The 20885-nt window shown below is 39.7% G+C and overlaps 1 protein-coding gene across 1 annotated transcript; it reads left to right on the top strand.

The window, feature by feature from the left end:
- Positions 1–3290: 3290 nt before the first annotated feature.
- plpp2b (phospholipid phosphatase 2b) lies at positions 3291–18958 on the top strand. The gene is made up of 6 exons (XM_030082772.1): positions 3291–3638; positions 13081–13232; positions 13485–13747; positions 13924–13981; positions 14970–15146; positions 16163–18958. Exons 1-6 carry the CDS (start codon positions 3563–3565, stop codon positions 16319–16321), a joined length of 885 nt encoding a protein of 294 aa, XP_029938632.1. The 5' UTR covers positions 3291–3562; the 3' UTR covers positions 16322–18958.
- The last annotated feature ends 1927 nt before the right edge of the window (positions 18959–20885 follow it).

Below are 20885 nucleotides of genomic sequence, written 5' to 3'. Positions count from 1 at the left end.
GAAGACCAAGAGAAAAATAATAGGCTTGAATTTCTGTTTATGAATGTGGACAATGCAGTACTGGCTACGTGCTACTTAATGAGTCAGAGTCATATGAGAAACACAAGGAGTGAAGCACTGCAAGGAGACCTTCATGTGACACAGTTGTAACAGATAGTTTTTCTCATCTGCTCTGCAGAATAGGTTCCCTGACTGAGTAGAACTTACACTGTCAGCAGAGCGATTATGTTGGTTTTTATCTTTTAAATCATTGACTCTCAGAGTTTAAGCTACTCATGGAATATTTGTTGCTGATTTTGTCTTTGACTTTTGAATCAAAACATGAACAGTGTAACACCTGACCACTGTGAAGCAGGAAAAGGGGGGGACACCTGAGATTTCCACGGGGCATAGCAGTTATTATGGCAAAGTCACCGTCTAGACAATAACAATTGGCTTGCGATGTGAAACATAGGGTACCGATGTACACACTTTACATTTCAGTCCTTTTGCAAATTGCAAAGCCGCGCAGAATTCACAGAGACTGGTTGATTTTAAATGAATTGTTGGAACTGCAGCATCACAACTTCCTGGAGGGATGATAATCTTGCTGTTAACCTACTTAAATTGTCAAAACACAGATTCACTGTGGCAGTTTCTTGTTGGGACAAAAACCAAATTAAATCTTGCTTGACCCTCAAAAAAGAAAGAGAGAAAGAAAGAAAATTTATTTTATTTTATTTTATTTTATTTCAAGCAAAATTTAAATTGAGGAACTGATTGTAACAATTGTGATTGTATAACAGTTCAAATCAACTCTGTGCACCCAGTCGTGCATCAAACTTTAGCATATAAAGTTCATTTGTGTCAAATTGACAGCATATATGTGAATATCTTTTTGTGCGCTTCAGTTTTGTGATGGATGCATGACCCATCCATGGTTTCCCCTGTCTTCAATCAAATTTTCAGCTCGGATAAGTTTCAGTCCGATAATCTGGATACTCTGAATAAAACAGTGATAAAATTCATCCATTTGCTGCTTTCAAAAGTCAAAACAATTTGCTCAGAAGGAAAAAAATATACATATAGTCTGAATATTATACTTCTCTACTATTAGGGGCTTAATTTCTCTTGCTTAAGTGGACAAATAGCATGGGTTGAGACAGCATGCTGGAGTAGATGCATCTAGCATTTGTATTGTTTGTTTGTTTGTTTGTTTTATTTCATTCAGTTGTAAAATAAAAAGGTTTCATGTAAATGCAAACAGTCACCAAACAAGACTGAAAGGGATCAGAAAGAAGAATAGTCTTATAATGTCTATTGTTGATATTGTTGTATCCTTACAACATATGAGGGAGAAAGCAGGACAGAAAACTTGTGAGCAGGACACGTTTCTCACGCCTTGTTTTATGATACTACTACACTGTTGGAACTCAGGCATTAAGAAAGTGACAATTGGAGATCATTAGACCATTCGTGCACAATTTAAAATAGATTTTTTTTTGTCACATATACTGCCAACAGTGACAGCTTGTTCAGTTTGCTGCAGCCTTCACTAAGATGAATCCATAATCTACATATTCAAGGATCCATTCATTGTCTTCTTCATATGAGTCAACATGTTCAGGATAAATACAGACTGGTCTGCTATAAGACATACTTTCAACACGACTCTTCAATATAAAACACTTGTCGATATTGCACTAAACAAAGGTTTTTTAGTTTAATCATTTATCGGTATTGCATTGTCATCAGAGAAAACTTTCAATAGATATCTACAGAGTCTACAGTGTGTGACAGTAAGGAAAACAACATAACTGAGCTTTTGATACATTTGATATTTGAACTCTTTTCCATGGCAGGATTGGATCAAATTGACTGAAAATCCCTGAATCCTTCTTTATCATGAAGCATTTTTTAACTTGAGAAGTTTTAATCTTGGTGAGATTATAATCTGGTTTCTCAGTAAAGGATTTGAGTTACTTGAACGAAGTTGCACACTGTAACAACCAAAAGGGGGCAGAGAAGACTCAGCATTAAGTTGTACCCTTCAGTGGAAGCTAAAGGGACATGCATGTAGTTCTTGTTCATCCTTCTGTATGCAATTGATTAGTATACATGCAGCCGGGTTTGTATTGGCAGTGAGACACTGCAACTTACTCTGATGCATTCACTTGTAAATTTGCAATAGCCTCTAAGCTATGGCTTACAGTGTCTATGTATGCAAGATTATGTACTTAATGCAAGCTTATTGAATTAAGATACGCGCGGAGTAAATACTGTGTTTGTCATGCAAACAGAGTTCACTGTTAATTTACACCCCTGATTGAGAATTTTCTCCTCATAGCAGGAAACAGTCAGCATGAGGTGGCCTTGGAATGACTGCAGCCAGGGAAAATATCCTGACTGCCTGGGATAAAATGCACCACAGCCTGGACTCATGCTGGTGTTAAGTCATGTTAATTTTATTTCATTCCCACCAGTGCTTGTGAAAAAAAAACCTCAGTTTTTCATTCGAATTGTAATTTAGCATTTTTTTTAAATTTTATTCATAAGCACACACCTGGTGTGCCTGTTCACCTTTCTAATGACACGAAGACACGTTTTCATAGTATTTAGACAGTGTCTGCGCTGTGACAGCCCCAGTGCAAATGTCCCCCGTGTGTATTCAGGGAAACAACTGGGCAATCACTCTGTTATGCCGGGATTTCATGTGAACTTCATGATGGGATCTTTTTTAGGAGCTCCATTTGTGTGGTGAGTTCAGAAATGGGAGGAATGACTGGTCAGTCAAAGCCACAGCATCTTGTTTTTCCTTTAAAACTCAACGAGTGTGGCGTAGTGGTTGTTTCCAGATTATTCCGGGTGATGATGTCAAGTGCAATGAGAGTAATTTGTTTTGAGATACAGCTTCCCTTTTATGTTTAATCCTTCGAGACTTTTTTTTTTTTTTTTGCGCTGCTCGTTGTGCCCACGTAAAAACTGTTCGGCAGCACCTGCAGCTCTTCCATCCCTGTGGTTTTTAATCTCAATTCAACAGATAAAACGTTCATTTGTAATAGGGAAAAAAAGGAAAAAGGCAGACCACTGAGAGGCCGTCTCTGGCTCATTGCACGCCTGTGCGTAAAGGCGGCCACAGAGAGAGGAGCCAGACGAGGAAGTTGGGAGGAGGGACCAGAGGCTGTGGTGTGTATGGAGAGTTCCTGCTGCCCGGGCGACTACAGACACAGTGAAACTAAAGATCTGTCTCTCCTCCTCCTCTTTCCCTCCTCTCTTTTCTTCAGTTTGTATTTTTTTTCTTTATTTTTTTTTTTTTCAGTCTGTACCCAAGGCACTGCTGTGCGCAAGACGTCGCAGGAGACGCCGCGCGTGTCCGCTGAGAGGACAAGTCTTATTCTGTCGTCTTAGGAAAGCCACACACCTCTGCTGTCAATGTCAGCACAGGTACAGAGGAAGAGGATCCCGGAAGAACTTGTTGTGCAGGTTACCGGGCTGTTTGCATAGCCTGTACTTTTATTTTTAAACACCGATGGACTCCTTCGAAAAGTAGCAACTCCCTCCAAAGTCACCGAGTTTTAAGTAAATGATCGGAGAGAAAATGAAGGATCAGAGGAAGAGGGTGCTGTTCGTGGTGATGGATGTGCTGTGCGTTTTTGTTGGTAAGTTATGGACACGAAGTTCTGAACTGTGCGTCAGCACAATCTGCTTCTTTAATACTTGAGTGCTGTCAGCAAGAAACGCGGTGACTGCAGTTTCTTGTTAGTTGCTCAGTGTATTTCTGTTTTGTGCTCATTGAAGCAACGAAGGAATGAACATGTCGGGGTTTTTATTGATTTGCTTTTTGGTCATGAAAAATAGACAAAAATGTTTTGCGAGCGATGTCATCTGACTTTATGTCCAAATGGTAAACAGAAAGAAGGGCTCTTCCATGTTCAGTTAAGGAACGGGCACCGTGCCACTGCGCTTGCTTGTGCAAATCTTTATGCGCAGATTGCGCTCAAAAGTGACTGCACCATGCTGAAACAATACGAAATACAAGGTTAAAAGTAAAGCTCAGTCTCATCCGTTTCTGTTTAGGCTGCAGCCTTTTTGCAAGGCTTTACAGAGCCTCAGGAAGCTCAGTGTTTGTTTATGGAAATTTGATATGCATGTGTGCCCCCAGTTTATCCCTCATTTTCCCCAATATTTTGTCTGCCAGGAATCCCCTGAAGAATGTCCCCACTTCCTACACTACTTTTCTCACACATGACTTCCACTTGTCTGGATGGTTCTTTAGTATGTTATTTATTTCCTCAAAAAATTGCTACACAAGGGACATCATTGCTGTTCTTTTCCCCTCAGTCAGTTAGTTGGATAATAAGGACATGATGACATGTTGGTAATGAGTCATAACACAATGCTGGAATAGTTGCCAAGATTTTTTCTTTAGTGTGCATATTCAATGATTGAGACTAAAAAGAAGTAAATATTGAGGTCTGCTGATGTTTTCATTTAATTCCTTATAATCCAACATTCAGTTATTCCATAGTCAGATTAATCAGTTTTCAAGTGAATTCTTGATTAAAAAAAAGAAATTCATCTGAACTGAAAAAAGGGAAAATATATATTGATAAGAATAATATAGTTAATACATAGATAAATAAATTGCAGCACTTCATTTCTCTATCAACTGTAGTGCTCCACAGATACTTTACAATACATGTTATATCATAATTACAAATGCAGGTGTAAGAAGGCCTCACCACATGCTTGGAAGAAACTGTTTTCAGATGAAGCTGCAGTGATGACCTGTATATGTTGAATGTGTCACTGGAGTGGTACCTTGCTTTTCTGTGTTAATACCACAAGCTGTTGACAGGCAGAAAGACGGACAGTGTGTTCTGTTGAATAAAGGTGTGCTGTTTGGCTCCATGTCCGTCCCCGGTCATGTCTGCTGAAGACAGTGGTGAGGAACATGTCTGTAGGCATCCTGTCTTTCAGCAGACTGCCCCTCCCTCATGCCCCTGCCCCTAGCTGTTCAAAGACCGAAGGGGTATGTTTTTTTTTTTCATCCATCTGTGGAAACATCCACAAACTGCTGAACTTGATAAGCCTCTCCATTTTGCTGTCACAAGTCTGGGATTAAAGTCTGGGTTGGGTTGGCTGGTCAGCTCTGCTTGGCTGCAAACCCACCATTTTTGCCTCTCCCTTCCCCATTGCCACCCACGTCACTCACCCAAATAATCATCAACTTAACCAGAAGCTTATATGGGGTTGCCCCAGCCATGTAATGACTACATGACCGAGCTTGTAATTAGGCCGACCATTGGCCTGTACGGAAATGGTTTTCCGTTAAGATTTGTCTGCATTTTATGAATGTTTGGGATAGTATTTGTTGTCATCCTAACAGATAAAAAAGACAGGTAAACAGCTTTAGTTGTATCTCTAACCTTTTAGGTCACGGTTCAAGTAGAGCTATTTCTCAACTTTCTGTATGTTCCAGATTTCTTTCAACTTTCCTGTCTCTGAAACTTTTTTTTTAAAGCATTTTGTTTAAAAAAAACCTCTAATTAAAACACAGTTGCTCAGTGGATAATGCAGAATACAAATACTGAACAGCTTATTGTAGAAATAGAGCATACACGTTCAGTGGCTTTGCAGATACAGTATATATCAACTTGTACGTCTTTTCTATGTAGAAAGTTCTGTAAAGTTTGTTGTGGATAACTGTTTGGTATGTCCCGGATCTAGAATTGAATTTGTTCGTTGCAAGGTCTTCTCCTACTTTTTACACTCCATTCCTTCTCCAATCTGTCCCTCCTTCCCTTCCCGTTCACCTCCCCTGGCTGTGTAAGAGAACTCCCAGCACAAATAGACGGTGGGTGTTGGCTCACAGTGCAGAGAGGAAAGACCAGGTTAACCTCTCCTTGTCCGCAGCTCATGTTCACAGGTGCAGCACTGCAGGTGTAATAGGTTGTGTGGGAGTTGTCAGAGAATTGCATTTCACTTCGCTGCGTGACTTGGGTGCCGCCACAAACCAAAAAAGAATGGCAATTAACTAAAAGGTATGAGTAATGTGCGAGCTGCTCCAAGTAATGCTTGAGACCAAACGGCCTAAAGGCAAGGCATTGGTGCTACAATTCCTCACGCACTCTGCTGTTTTTCCATGTGTACTCTATTTGTTGGGCTGCTTTGTGTGTTGAGACAAACCTGTTTTGTTGTTATATCAGCGATTACTTACACACAACAATATTACTGCTGCATGTGGACGGAGCGGTGCAAGCTTTCATTCCCTTTAAATTTACAGACACAACCATTTTAGACATGATCCAAATTGTTGTACCTTATCAAAAGGTGCTCTGTCACAGTTGTGACATGTTTAATGTCAGGTTTTGAGTTAGGTGATGGATTTCTCCATTTCTTCCACCGCCTTCATACTTAAAGAACAAATCAGGTGAGTTTCTGAGTTATCTCGCTCTCAGTTTTTCTGATGTGTTCGACTCAAGCATTATCCGATGGAAAAGATCTTTCCCCCAAATGAGCAGAATAACTATCATAGAATTGCCACTTCATTTTTTTCCCCTTATATTGTTTTCGTCATGTTAGCATGTAATTATTCTTATTTTCTCCAGCTGGCACAGCTCTTTACCCTATCTGGTTATCAGCTGGGGCACGTGGAGTAAGCAGTGCTCTGGTGTCTCTATGGAGCTGGGTCTCCCATGTGGTTTTCTTGGGAAGACTGATTGTCCTGAGTTCTCAGAGAAACGCAGTGGAGATGCTTGATGGGAATAGTTTTCCTCAGGAAAACACTGTCATGGAAACCTTAGTCCTTTAAAAAGTCAGTGCATTGTTTGTTCCTCTGTGAAATATTCAACCTGAAACCTGTTTTTGTTGTTTTTAGAGTAAATTCTAGTTCAACGTGGTTGCAGTTGTCCAGCAACACTTAGAGAATATTTTGATTTTCTTCATCAGTGGTTGAATGATTGAACAACGTGCAGATGCAGTCCCTACAGCGTTTCTCTTGATTATTTGAAAAAAGGAAATATACTTCAGGAAGTTACAGAATTTAGTGTAGGTTAAGCTGAAAAGTTTTCACTAACAGAATCACTGTTTGACTCACAACTTCAATAAATTTGTCTCATCATTGTTCTCTAATTTAATGGAGTAGACAGTTAAACTTTATTGCTTTTTGTTCCCGGAACAAAACACTGTGATCCACAGGAAAAATAGGAACTTCACATGAGCTCATGTTGACCAGAAATTATTTTTTCCATCTGTTGCAAAGACCTTAGAAAAAGACAAAATACAGTGTAATGCATTTAGTAAATTAGCAAAGAATGCACTATAGTCTCAGACTGCTTCCGCAGACCTATTTGGGTTGGGCTGAAACCTGTGTGGCCCACTTCTTTGATCTCCAGCAAACCCAGACTCTTTGCTTGACAACCCAGATTTAGCTGCTCTCCCACCGCTCACACAAAGTTGCATGCAGCCGTGTCTCCTTCTGCTCTGCTTGCAGCTAAGCATGCGTAAATGATGGACAGAGTGAAACAGTGAGATTATAAATAAAGAATGGGCCATAGGAGCAGCAGGATTTGGTGTGACTGGCGAAGTTGGGCGTTCCTCGTGTGAATTAGAATTCCAGAGGCCAACGCCGGCAGAGGTTGTAGGCTCAGCACATACCTTCCACATTAGTCAGGGCAGCTTGGGGTGAGACAGTCAGAAAGAGGGAGCGCTTAGTTGTATTTATATATGTATTTTTTTGATTGCAAACCATTTAACAACATTACTTGTTGATATAGCGCACAAAGCATGTTTGAGTTAATACTAGAAAATAAAGACGAGAAGGAAACAAGGTAATCCCGAACCACAGCCTGAAGAACATAGTCATGCCTCTGTCCTCATGCATGTTTATAATGAGAAATGGGGTAAATGACTGAAATGCAAATGGAAATAATGAAGCAAGTTGAGGCGAAACAAGAGCTGACAACAGAAAGAAAGTATGTATAAAAGACAGATAAATAGAAAAAGGAGAGACTCGCCAAATGACCTTCAAACTGAAAAGACAGGAAATGAGAATGGAAGAAATTAGATGGAGGAGCAATCTTTCCAGCTGTGACCCTGAAGGAAAGTTTTACACCAAGCAGCCCAGGCCAAGGGCATGAAACCCCTGCTACCCCCCACCCCCCCACCCCCCAACTACGCATAATGAAAAGTCAGACTGTATGCCTTTTAAATTGAGGAATGTAATCGTGTGTCCACATGGTTTTGCAGGTGCAACACGTTGTGTCAGAGGAAGCAGGGTCAAGTAGGTGTGATCTCCTCTAAAGCCATTCCAGCACCTTCCAGATGGCTGTGGCAGTCTGCACTCCTAGAATCAGAAAAGTGAGAAGAATAGGTTAAGAGACGAGAGAATTCGTCGGAAATGGGAGAAAAATACAAAACAAAACAAGAAAGCTACACAAACACAGGATGTGAAAGGCCTCAAATCCGAACCCCAGAGTGCGATTTTGGTCCAAATGGTCCTGCGTAATTGCACCTCTGCCAGCTAAATAAAGCATCATCCATTGCCTCTATATTTACAACAGAAGGAGAATTATGTGGGAGGACACTGCGATCAAGAGAGAGGAGCGGGACGGACAGAATGATGAAGCGACACAGAGAAGAATGAATGTCTATGAATGAGAGGGAGAAAAACAGGAAGGAGGATGTGATTCAGCAGTCACTGGAAGACCACAGGGAAAGCACACAAATAGCTTTGTACATTTTAAGCTATGTTTGTAAGAGAGGGATCAATGTTAAAAATTTCCATAATTTTCTTCCGACCGTAACTTTTTTATTTTTATTTTTTTGTGCTTTGACCATTTTTCTCACTTTGTCACGCATTATTTTTTCATTTCTAATGCGTCGCTCCTTCTTTTTAGACACAGGAATGCATGAATCTAGATTTTAGCATGATTAATGAGAAGCCCTCACCTTCACAAAATGTCCAAAAAGTTATAGGAAAAAAATAAACCCTCACCATCCTTGATCCAAGAGAGAGGAAAAGCCACATCCTTGAATTTAAAACATGTCAGATAAGGAGATTTTCTGACTGGCAGCACCTTCAAACTCATCCATCTTCCTCAATCCAACACAGCAGGTGTCTAAAAGTACCTCCCCTGTCTATATGCCCTCTGTGGTGTTTGTATTTATCCCACTGAATCCTCTGCCACTGAGTTCAGCTGGAGTCAGACACACTGCTCTGCAGCAGTGTCGCTCTGGGTTGTGGGATTGTCTCGTGGTATGCTGGAGGCCTATTTTGTGTGCCGATGGGCCTATTTTTGTCAGCGAGCTGTGTATGTGTATGTCTGCTTCTCTAGAGACTGGATCGTTTGTTTCTTGTAGATATTATCCACTGGGGCGTCGCTCATGAGACACACTCTCGAATACACACTTTGAGGCATCCGCACTGTGAGTTTTTCAATAAGCCTACAGTCCAGACTCTTTACATCATTTTATTTCAGCCTTTTTCTTTTCATATAAACCTATTTATGACTTGCAAGTGAAAGGTGTTATTTGAGTAAATGCTTCATGTGTGAATGCAGACATGAAAAATTAAAACATCTTTACAAGCCAAGCGAGGGTTTTTGGAGTCCAGGTGCCCTGACTTCACTCACTCCATAAACTCACTCTGTGGCAAAATCCCACACTGCACAGAGGGATTTAGTAAACCCCCTTGAAACTTAAAAACCATTAACATACAAGTCTAACCAGATAGTCAGCAGTTTGCTGTTGATGACTGACATGTGAAAACATTTTAGTTGTTAGCTGAAGGAAATAAAAGTAGCTGCTGGTGCTTCTCTTTGAAGTTTTCCCTTCATTTTCTCCCTGCTTTCGATGATTAATGCCTCGGCTCATGCAAGTGTTAAAAGCTTCAAAAACAGTTTGAAGAGCTAACATGCAACTCTTGTATAGAAATAATAATTTGCTTTTTTTTAAGTGACATTCACCATGGTGCATGAAGTAAATAAACATGATGTTTTTAAGGCCAGCCTGAAAGAAGATTTTACAACTTGTTACATCATTGTAGTGGGATTTAGTGTGCCATTAAAATGTTTTTTCTTTTACTTTCAATGTGCAATTTAAGTTATTAAACTGCACAGTGTTCACGCTGCATAAAGTTGGAATCCACATATGCTAAAGACTTATTTCAAGAACAATCAAACATCTTGGTGATGACTCCATCCTGTCTCTCTTACTTTGGGTTTTAAGAGGCACTTAATATGTGTTTGGGATTTATAGTTGTTTTTTTTTCTTTCTTTATACATATCATCAGAATTCCTGTGTTCCTGTGACAGGATGTCAGTTAAATGCAAAAAAAATCTGTACTTTCTAATCGTACGTCCCGACATATTTGAAATTTGCCCAGTGTGATAACACTGATCATTGGTGGGAGCCTGCAGGGAAGAGGCAGGTGTCTTCCTGCTGCTGCCAGCAAGCAGTTTCTCAGAGATATTAGAAAGTGTAAAATATGGTTACTTAACACTTTCTATGTTGTGAAATTAACTTGTGGCATTAAAATATGTTGATCTGTTGTTCTTTATGAATGAGAATTCTACATTTTAAAAAATGTATTTTGATTGTCGTCTATATAGTTAAATGAGATGGGATACATTTTTACCTCTGAGTGTTAAATTAGAAGTGACTGGTTTTAGGTGAGAAATAGTGGTTTGAGCCTGATAAATAGCTTTCGTAAGGCTAAACACTTTGGAACTTTGATTTTGCTGTGCAATGTAGAAGTCTTGAAACCTGTCTGCTGTCCGCAACCTGAAAAGACTAGGTTTTATAGCTGGTTTAGTAAAAATTCTCAGAATACTTGAGAGTTAAAATGTTTGAAAGTCTCTTAAATTGCTCTTTGAAGTCCCCAAAAAATTTAAATATTTGTGTTTAAATTGGCCGGTAATTTCCATGTCTCCAGCGTATCTATCAAATTGTTTATTCTCCTGAAGTCAATTCTTCTTTGTTACTGGCAGCTCTTCGGCTCACAATACTCTTTGTCTTCATGGTATCTGACATACTTGCATGTGTGCAACTGCCATGCCACCAAACAATGCCCCTACTCATCCAGTGTCTCTCCAAATATATGTGATGTTAAAAAAAAATCAAGGGTCACAATGGACATTACAGTATACTTGTTCACGTGTTTGACTATATGGGCTGACTTCCTCTGGCATTTAGTGTTTTGTTATGGATATGAAGGAGTTTTGTTAAACTTGTTTGAATATTTTTACATCAGTGCATTATTTTCACTTCAAGGATTGCCATGTTAACAAAGTATTTCATTGTTAAATAAGCCTGGATTTTCATTTTGTTTACTGAAAATTGTTGCTTCAAATCAATGAAGCCAGGTGGAAATTTGACACTTTTTGCATGTACTGTTCACACAGCTTAATCCTGGGTCACCTTCCAGTTGTATATTTTATTTGAGTCTCCGTCTTCGTTTTCTGTCATCAGTCAGTCTCGCTGGAAGTTCATCGGGAATTATGTCAGCTGCAGACTTTTTTCAAAGACAGGGAGGGGTCCACTCTGCTCATTTACACAGGAATATAATACTATTGGTGAGTGCACTGTTCGAGTTTTTCTTGCTTTTAGTATGCAGCTGTCTGGCATTTCCATAGTGGCCCCAAGACTGTCTGTCTTCTGTGAAAAATGGTTGCGGTTATCAGGCTGAAGAAAACATACCTCACCGGGGCCGAGGCCCAGGATTATTTTCTACTATTTTTTACTTAATTATTTAGTCTGACGGCCATGATTATCATCAGGAATGAGCAGTTCTAACTCCTCAGAAATAAGAATTTATAGGGACTTACAGTGTAAAAGCGATTGAAGCCTATATTTGAGAAGCTAAATCCAGTAACCCTTCCATTTAATTTTTTTTTTTTTAACCTTTAAACCAAAACTGAGTAACTGGTTAATTTATTAGGGACTTTGTCAAACCGCCACTTTATTCCTACCGCCAAAGTGCTCAAGGCTGGAAGAATCAGTGCTGGCTTTGCCGTGGATGTGGCCTCCCTCCCACGTGCTCCGTATCTCCCACCAGTCATACTCACCACTCCCTCGCGTAGCCTTGAACGGGACCAGCCAAAAGCACTCAGCAGTGTTATACATATCAGTTGCTTTTGCTGCGGTAATGAAAAGAAGAAAAGAAGTATCAGAAAATCCAAACCTCACATGCAACGCTCTACTTTTCCACTGTACATGAGTACCTTCATGCTTCTGGTCATTTAAAAAAAGAGAATGTTTATTTATTCAATAAGTTCAGACTTTTGATTTTTTCAGATTTTTAGGGAAATTCCAAACTGCATTGCTGGATTAATTATCTCCTCCTAGATGCTCGTTTCACATAGCCATGTTTATTTGCGTATGTCAAAGTGCGAGGGAGTGGTGAAGCCTTTTTTTCAAGATAGACTTTTTCTAGCATTTCAGGGACTTAATTTGAGCTTGTGGGAAATTTAAGGAGCTATTTTTAGTCCTTTTTTTTTTTTTGCACACAGCCTCCACATTCGAAAGTGCTGCACTCGTGTGTTGTGTCTGTAGTAATTTGTGTATCGTCCTTCAGCTGTTTATACACTCATGGGCATGTGTGTGTGTGTGTGTGTGTGTGAAATTTTACACATGCCTGTGCTTATAACAGCTATTTTCCAACATTTATTTTTGTAATTCCTTGCTGTGCATTTCTACCCCAGCATTTTGCTACCAAATGTTTATTTTTTGCTCCAAGTAGGTTGTTTTCACCATTTTGATTTTAGAACCCAGAGTCTCCAGGGGACGGGGCAGAGAAAACAATTTGGTTATCCTCAGAGAAACATTTTCTTACCCAGCGTAGGAAGTGATGTAATGTCTGAAATGCAACATCTGTCAGTGGAAAAACAAATATTTAATCCCTCAACATTATTTCTTGAATGTAGAAGTTTGTTACCTGGTGTAAACCTGGAACTTGCTCCCAGCTCATGATTGCAGTCAAACAGTCATTTGCAGTCAAACTAGAACATTCTTCTCAATTTACCCAAAGTTCAGTTCCTCCAAATACAGTGAATAGTTTGTTCTAATCAGACTGTGCTTCTTGTCTGTTTTTCCTTCCAGCGGCGCTGCCCTTCATAATTATGACCATTGTGTACAAGCCATATCAGAGGGGGATTTACTGTGATGATGAGAGCATCATGTATCCCCTGAAGGCAGACACCATCACCCACGGCATGCTGGCGGCCGTCACCATCTCCTGCACAGTCATCATTGTAGGTTTTGCGATTTACAGCATCTCAGCTTGAATGGACTCTTGCCAAAACTTTTACATGGTTTCTTATGTCAAGTAGCTTTTGCTGTGGTTAAAAACCAAATCTTTAGAAGGTCTACATGACCTTATTCATTCAACAACACCCACTCCTGTCTATTATCACACACTCTTGTTGATGTTTAATGTTCTGATTGCTGAGCAAAACTTGAGTGAAAAAAGTAAAACGTTGAAAAAATTTTTCTTTTTTTCTCAGATCTCTTCTGGTGAGGCTTATCTGGTGTATAGCAAAAGGATTTACTCTAATTCAGACTTCAACCAGTACGTGGCTGCCCTTTACAAGGTAGTGGGCACCTTTTTGTTTGGAGGAGCAGTTAGCCAGTCATTGACCGACCTCGCCAAGTACACCATCGGGCGCCCAAGGCCAAACTTCCTGACTGTATGTGCCCCAAAGGTGTGCACGGGGTATATGCAGGTCATCAACTGCACCGGCCTGCCGCAGGATGTCACGGAGTCCAGGTGAGACGAAAACCATTCTTAAACATATATCAGATTTTAGAGGGGAAAATAAACTATGAATCTGTGGTCAATTACATAGATTATTTGTTGGGGAGATGGATTTCCTTACTGATAACAATGCTGTGTAACAATCTCAAGTATGCCTCGTCAGTTGATTCGTCTTTTTTTTACTCCAGGTTGTCCTTCTACTCTGGTCACTCTTCTTTTGGGATGTACTGTATGCTCTTCTTAGCAGTAAGTACGATGTGTGACGAGCCTCGTGAGATGTTAAAAAAGTTCTTAAACTCACTATAAAGAGAACTATGCGCTGTATGATTGCAGAGATTGGTCAACGCTGTCCATTCAGAATCATCTGAGTCCATGGCATGATTTAATCTTTACTGAAGGGATAATTGTTGGGAAGGAAAAAGGGCCATGGAGCCACTTTATCTGTTTGTGGACATAAAAGGAAAGGCAATAGTTCACAGCAAAAATGGAAACAATGAGAGAAATGATTCAGAGGCCTGTGCAGCATTTTTCCCAGCAATGATGAAGGTCAAAGCAAATGCTGTGCTCTGTGTTCCCGGCAAATCCAGTTCATTAATTACAAGACTGGCGGAGTCTGGTTGTGTCAAAAGGCCAGTTCCAGTTATAGTCAGTGAGCTCCCAGCAAAGCAGCAGTTTTCAACTCGCCAATTCTTCAACTTCTGAATTAGAAGTTTGACTCTGAGTGCATGTTTTGCTCAGCAAATACTGGAAACAAAACGAGCTAAGGGAGAACGGCCTCCTGTGGACTCCTGTAAACTGAATCACTCCAGGGTGAAGGTCCGTGGCAGGGGGACCCGAGCACAAACGCAGTGATGTTTGTTTTTATGTCATTTCTTGGCATCTGTCACCTTCCTGTCAACAAAGGGAGGTTTCACTTCATAATAGACGTGAATTACTGCTCAGCATCTATTTATAGAAATATTTGATTTGTGAAATACCAGCTACTGATTTTGCACAGGAAATGTCAATGTAATCTCTCAAATACACTCTGTTTTTTAATATCAGATCTTTGGATTAAAAAATAGTCTGATTCTGTTAATATGTTATTGAATCTGTTAAAGCTAATATAGACATGAGAGAAGCTTGATTGCTGAGTCACCAAATTCATTATTTTCACTCCATTTCATTTAGTAATTACTTTTTGGGCCAGATCACGAACAGTGTATTTTTGTTTTTGCTGCTTTTCCAACCTCAGCTCTATGTGCAAGCAAGACTAGTGGCTAAGTGGGCCCGACTTCTTCGACCCACCATCCAGTTCTTCCTTGTGGCCTTCGCGGTGTATGTGGGCTACACCCGAGTGTCTGATTACAAGCACCATTGGAGCGACGTGCTGGCGGGGCTGCTGCAGGGCGCGCTTGTTGCTGTTTTCAACGTAAGTATCCACGACACTGAATACACAGAACACTGCATTCCTATATCACATAATTGGACAGCCATGCTTTCACCAAATGACACACAGAAATATTCATTATCAACTTACTTCATGTAGATTGAATCGACAGTTTTTCATGTCTGTAGAAGCTTTGGCGAGGATAATAACTTTGCCAGTTTTTGCCTGACATACATCTTGTGAAATATTGCTGTTACGGAGCTTTAAGGATTTCTTTTTGTACCTGATGACATCTAAACTTCGAATCTTACCCTTGTGATTGCTGGAAAACCAAACATGGGTGGGAGAGACCAAGTCATAAAATTGACATTTTGAAAAAAGAAAAAAAAAAAGTATACTGTGCATTAAAATCCCATTGAAAACTGAGCAGTGAAACCATATTTCATGGCCATGCAGTGTTCTTAGTTAAATTTTATAGAGACAGGAAGCCTGAAGCATGGCAGGTTCTCAGGTATTAAGTCCAATAAGTCCATCTCCTCACGTCATCCAGCTGGGATTCTTTATTGTTTGACCACTTCCCTGTTTTGATTGAACCACTGTCAGCGCTGCCTTGTGGAAATTATGGAGTGGCAGGTGTGTGTGTGTGTGTGTGTGTGTGTGTGTGTGTGTGTGTGTGTGTGTGTGTGTGTGTGTGTGCACGTACGTCCAAATGACTAACTTGGATGTGAGCGTATAACTTTTGGCCTTCACAGTGCTACGCGCAATTAGAGACCCTCCAGGGCATAGTATTTTATGGCCTACAAGGGTTGTGCCTGCCTCGCTGTGTGTTCCTCTCAGATGTGAGTTTGTGAGTGTTAGTGCGTCATTTAACAGTTGTGCACAGACCTCTCCAGACATATGTAATCACAGTTTCCAGCCCTGCCCTAACCTCCTCTATGTCCTTACAATTTACACTCTAATCTCTGCAAGAAAAAAAAAAAAAAAAAAAAAAAAACATCCTGAGTGACATGCTCTCCCTCTTCCTTCCTTCCTCCCCCATCTCTTTCTCCTCTGTGCAGGTACGTTTTGTGTCTGATTTCTTTAAGAAGCGTCCCCCACGTTGCACAAGGCCTCACGCCTCTGATAGTGAGGAGCCAGAGAGGAAACCCAGTCTGCAGATTGCTGACTCCGAGAACAGCAACCATTACAACTATCACCACAACCCCGGCCCCGTGTGATAGTGGAGTGACACTTGAGGACAATGGCCGCAGCCTGCAGACCTCAAACCTGCGTGTTTGGTCCCAATATCAAGAGCATCAACCTTGATTGTGCAGTCAACAGCGTTCAGGGAGTAAGCTGAGTGATCAGTGGCCCCAGCTCTGCAGGCTGCCTGCCAGGTTGGGACTGTATCAGATCTTATTGTTCTAGTGAGTTTTGCAATCAGCTTTTTTTGTGTCTCTGCTTGAAAGGAGTACAGCTTGGGTTCTGATCTCTGCCCTCCGAGTGCCATGCTCCTCCCATTTATGTCAACCACTCACAACTCACCTGCTTCACTGGACTGACTGAGGGACCTGCAGCCCATTGCCAAGTGCCTGAGATCCCTCTTTAAGACTCTGCAATGACCCCCTCTTCTCCTGTAAGAGAGAAAGGACAAAAACATTTTCAACACTTCTTTATTGCATCCTTAAGCAGAAAACGCACTGCAACAAAGCTAAAATATATCACTGCCTTTTGACATAGGTGTGGGAAATGTGTTTTCAAACAGCTTGCACTTCTGACTTTATTCCATATAATGTCATGGAAGTATAGGTCTGATATTCACTATTGGAAAAAAAAAAGTCTGTTTTTTCACATATTAAATGTTTGGTATGTAAATGTTTATTCAGTTTCTCAGGCTGTAAATTGCAGCTATATATTATGTGGACATGGCCAGAATGGTTGAATTTTGAAGTGCTATATGGAGGAATAACTATAAGAAACTAAACAGCCTTATGAATGAGCTACACAAGCAACTGCACCATTTCCACGTAGTGACTTTTTAATAATTGGTCAACAGTGTATCACTTAATGTGGGTATAACATTTTTTTATATGTTTTTGAGCTGAAATCAACTATTTCAAGAGGTCATTTCACAATAATGTTTATAAATGTAGACGAGAACACAGTTTGTAGGTTTTAGGTCATCTTAAGCTGGTCACACATTAGGGGACAGTTGCAAAGAAACAGTGGACTGTATAATCTTTTTTTTTTTTTTATCACACTAATGTAAGCAACTTAGACAACAGTTTCTAGAACAGTTTTCCAGAAGATCTCCTGTTCATTTGAGTGGAAAAAAGCCAACAAATTAAAAATAACATACATTTTACAGCGCAAAACAGACAGGCTTGTGTTTGTAGAAAAAAACAAAAACAAAAAAAAGTGGTATTTCTAAAGTGAACATACAGCTCTCAGTTTACTGAAATTTGCTTCCACCCTGTTGAGTTACATCCCTATTTCATTAATGTCCTAACCTTTGAGTTTTATGTCCCGACAACAACAATCATCTTTACTGAGATGTATGAATTGTGGAGTTTAGAAATTATAGTTCCTCTGTGTGAAATGGACTGCAATGGCAGAAATAACTGATACACATTGCTTTGATTTTGCTGGACTATATGTTGCGTACCACTACTATATTGCATTGTAGACAGGTTTGGTTTCTGTTTTGTTTTCTTTTTCATTATATTGTTTTATTTTACACATACTAATCAAAGAAGGATGAGACAACCATTTTGAAAATGGTTTTTTAATTTATTTTAAATGTCACAAAGTTCTTTTTATTAGTTTTTCGATGATGGAAGTGCCAACTCTTTTAGGGATGTTGTGCAATCACCCCTGCTTGCCACTATGAGCCACAAAAACTGTTTTACTAATGACGCTATGAGACATGATTTGTGAAGGATGTTGTGTGTCTGCATGCGTGTGTGTGTGTGTGTGTGTATGTGTGTAGGCATGTGATGTGTGTATGTTTTCATTTCAGATGTAGGTAAGTTCCTTTTTCACCTGTACAATATGCTTTGGCTTGTTCCTTCTTAGTCGGATGCTTGTTGGAGTTGCCACACAAATGGATCCAATTCCAGGTCCAAACATAATCCAGATGCTCTGGCAGGGCTTTTAAAGGATTACTGTAATGATAAAGAGTTACATACCCAACTGTGTTTTTGAAGTTAGTAACACTGCCCTGTTACCACTTCAAAGATTGCTCTGTGTTCCTTTTCCCTTTCCCGTGATGATAGATGGGTTAATTTGTGTATGAGGTCTCCTGCACGGTTCTGGGGGAGAATACGGACCACTCGACGACCTACAATAGATCAGACGGACCACAAGCCAGAAGGTTGCGGGGATGGGGGCCCACAGGAAGACAGAGTCTCACCTGGTTGTGATTGTGAGGCCCTGAAGTCGAGCTGAGCCCATAGCAAGGCGGGATGCTGATAGGGGTGGGCTGTGGGGTATCCCATGGTGAACCCTGATCCCGGGGGTCTTCTGCACATTGAAAACACACATTTACAAGAAACAGCTGGAAGTGGTTGCAGTGAAATGTGGCACAAGCTGACTGTAATGCTGCTTGCATCTAAATTCATTGGTGCATTACACAGCCAAGCTAATGACAGATGCAGCCATGAAATTAATCAGAATCATAGAATGCCCCCCATCTTTCTTTAACTCAACATGATATTTTTTTTTCTTCTCTATATTGGTTTGGTACCTAGGAATGGAGTATTTATGTTTATGTGTCCATATGTGGCTGTGGTTTGTTTTGTTTGCTTTTTGTGCAGCATATAGGTTATTTCTATTGTGTACAGAGATTTTAAAATAAAGATGTACTCCATATTCAACTGACTTCTTTATGTGTATCTGTTGAACATGACTGTTAAATCCCACTAATAACTACTGGTAAGAATAAAGGAAGCAAGGAAAATATGCATTTGGGTACAACTACTGACACAGTAAAAGTAAATTGTAAATGCAAATCTTCTCAAAACTATTCAAAGTATTTGCTGTTTTTTTTTTAACCATATTACTTTAATGTGGTGAGTTTCTGAAAATGGCTGTGTGCATAACACATTTATTAGACGAACAAATATGCACAAGTATGTTTAAGTTACAATACATTAACTTTTGTGCACAGATGTAGATATAAAACTGTTTTTACTGTAAAAACATGAAAACTCCACACTTGCAGATCAAGGCATCTGAATATCGCAACTGTTGGCTTACTTAATAGTGACTTTGACTTTAAACAAAAAAGTAAATTGAGCTTGTGGTGCATTCATAAACTGTACTTATGTGCGGGTGGGTGATTGCTTAAAATTTCTACAACAGAGTATCTATTTTACATGTGTTGATGTAGTAACCACAAACACTATACTTGGTAACGATGTGAGGTTTATGGTTTTCCTTTGTTTTCTGATTCAAACTGTCTCAATAAATGAAGTGGGGTAATCTGACAAATAGGTGTTCAAAGTGCTTCATCATAAATTACTCTAAAGTAGTGACATTAAGCTTCAAATGCTACAAGGTGATTATTATAACATTTATAGTATGTTAAGTTTCTTTCAATATGTGCATTTGTTTGATGATAGTATTTTCTATGTAAACAGTTCTGAGGGACTGGAACTTTTTATTTTTTAAACCACTTTAAAATAATGAAATAAAAGAATCACGCTCGTACTACATCATGCAGAGTGTTAAAAATGTTCCAGGATCTTGTGAAAAGTGCAGGTCAGGCCACTTGCCAGGACCACAAAACTTGATTTATTGACTTTTGTCATTAACCGCTCAACCTTAAGACCAACACACATCTTCATCGGGATCTTCAACATCTCTTTATGTAGTTTAGGGTTGTGGAGTGCTGGAGAGGATCCTGGCTGACTGACCACAGAACAGTTTGCCAGTCCATCGCAGAGTGACAGATACTCACAAACATTCACATCTTGGGTCAATTTAGAGTAACCAACTGACCTGAGGTACACATTTTTGGACTGAGCTAGCAAATCGTAGCAAAGAGGGAAGAGAAAAAAAGACACTCAGAAGGAGGACATGCAATCTCTAGACAGGAATATCCCCAACTGTACGAAGATCAGACAACATCTCACTGTGCTGAAAGGGCTACATACCTAAGTTTCCTATTTATGGTACTTTGGATGATGATGATGATGATGATGATGATGATGATGATGATGATGCACATACACAGATTTAATCATATGTTAATTTAAATATGTTTGTTTTTATTTCAATATATATCTATATGTAAAAGACACCAGTGTCTAGTTTTGGTGGTGGTCAGTGGGAAGGTATGGTGGTGTAACCCGATTTTTAAACAGCAAAAAAAAAAAAAAAAAACATAAAATATATACCAAAATTTAAGAAAGTGCTTCAATGTGAATAGAGGTTAAGTTAAAAAGAAAAGGAGTCTCAACATTATGAACAAAATATATTTACCCGTACATCTTTTTCTTAATGGATTATGGATTTTATTTTTATGTCAAAGAAGAAGAAAAGAAGAAGCAAAAGCTTTATTAACAGGAATGCCACAAAATTCTGTTTGCCTGCATCTCTCAGAGCAGCTTTAAAATAATTACAGTCCCAGAATAAAAATTAAACGTTTGCATGAATAAATAGGTGCAGATAATCATGATTCCTGCAGCAGTCTGTTCACAATCCTGGGAAAGCAGCTGTTATTCATTTTGTTGGTTTGAGCTCTCAAGACTCTGGTTCTGCCAGAAGAGAGGTGAGAGCATAGAAAGTCTCCTGGCTGAT

The sequence above is a fragment of the Salarias fasciatus genome, chromosome 23 (assembly GCF_902148845.1).
Source record: "Salarias fasciatus chromosome 23, fSalaFa1.1, whole genome shotgun sequence".
NCBI lineage: Eukaryota > Metazoa > Chordata > Actinopteri > Blenniiformes > Blenniidae > Salarias > Salarias fasciatus.
This window is presented reverse-complemented; position numbering and strand designations above follow the sequence as displayed.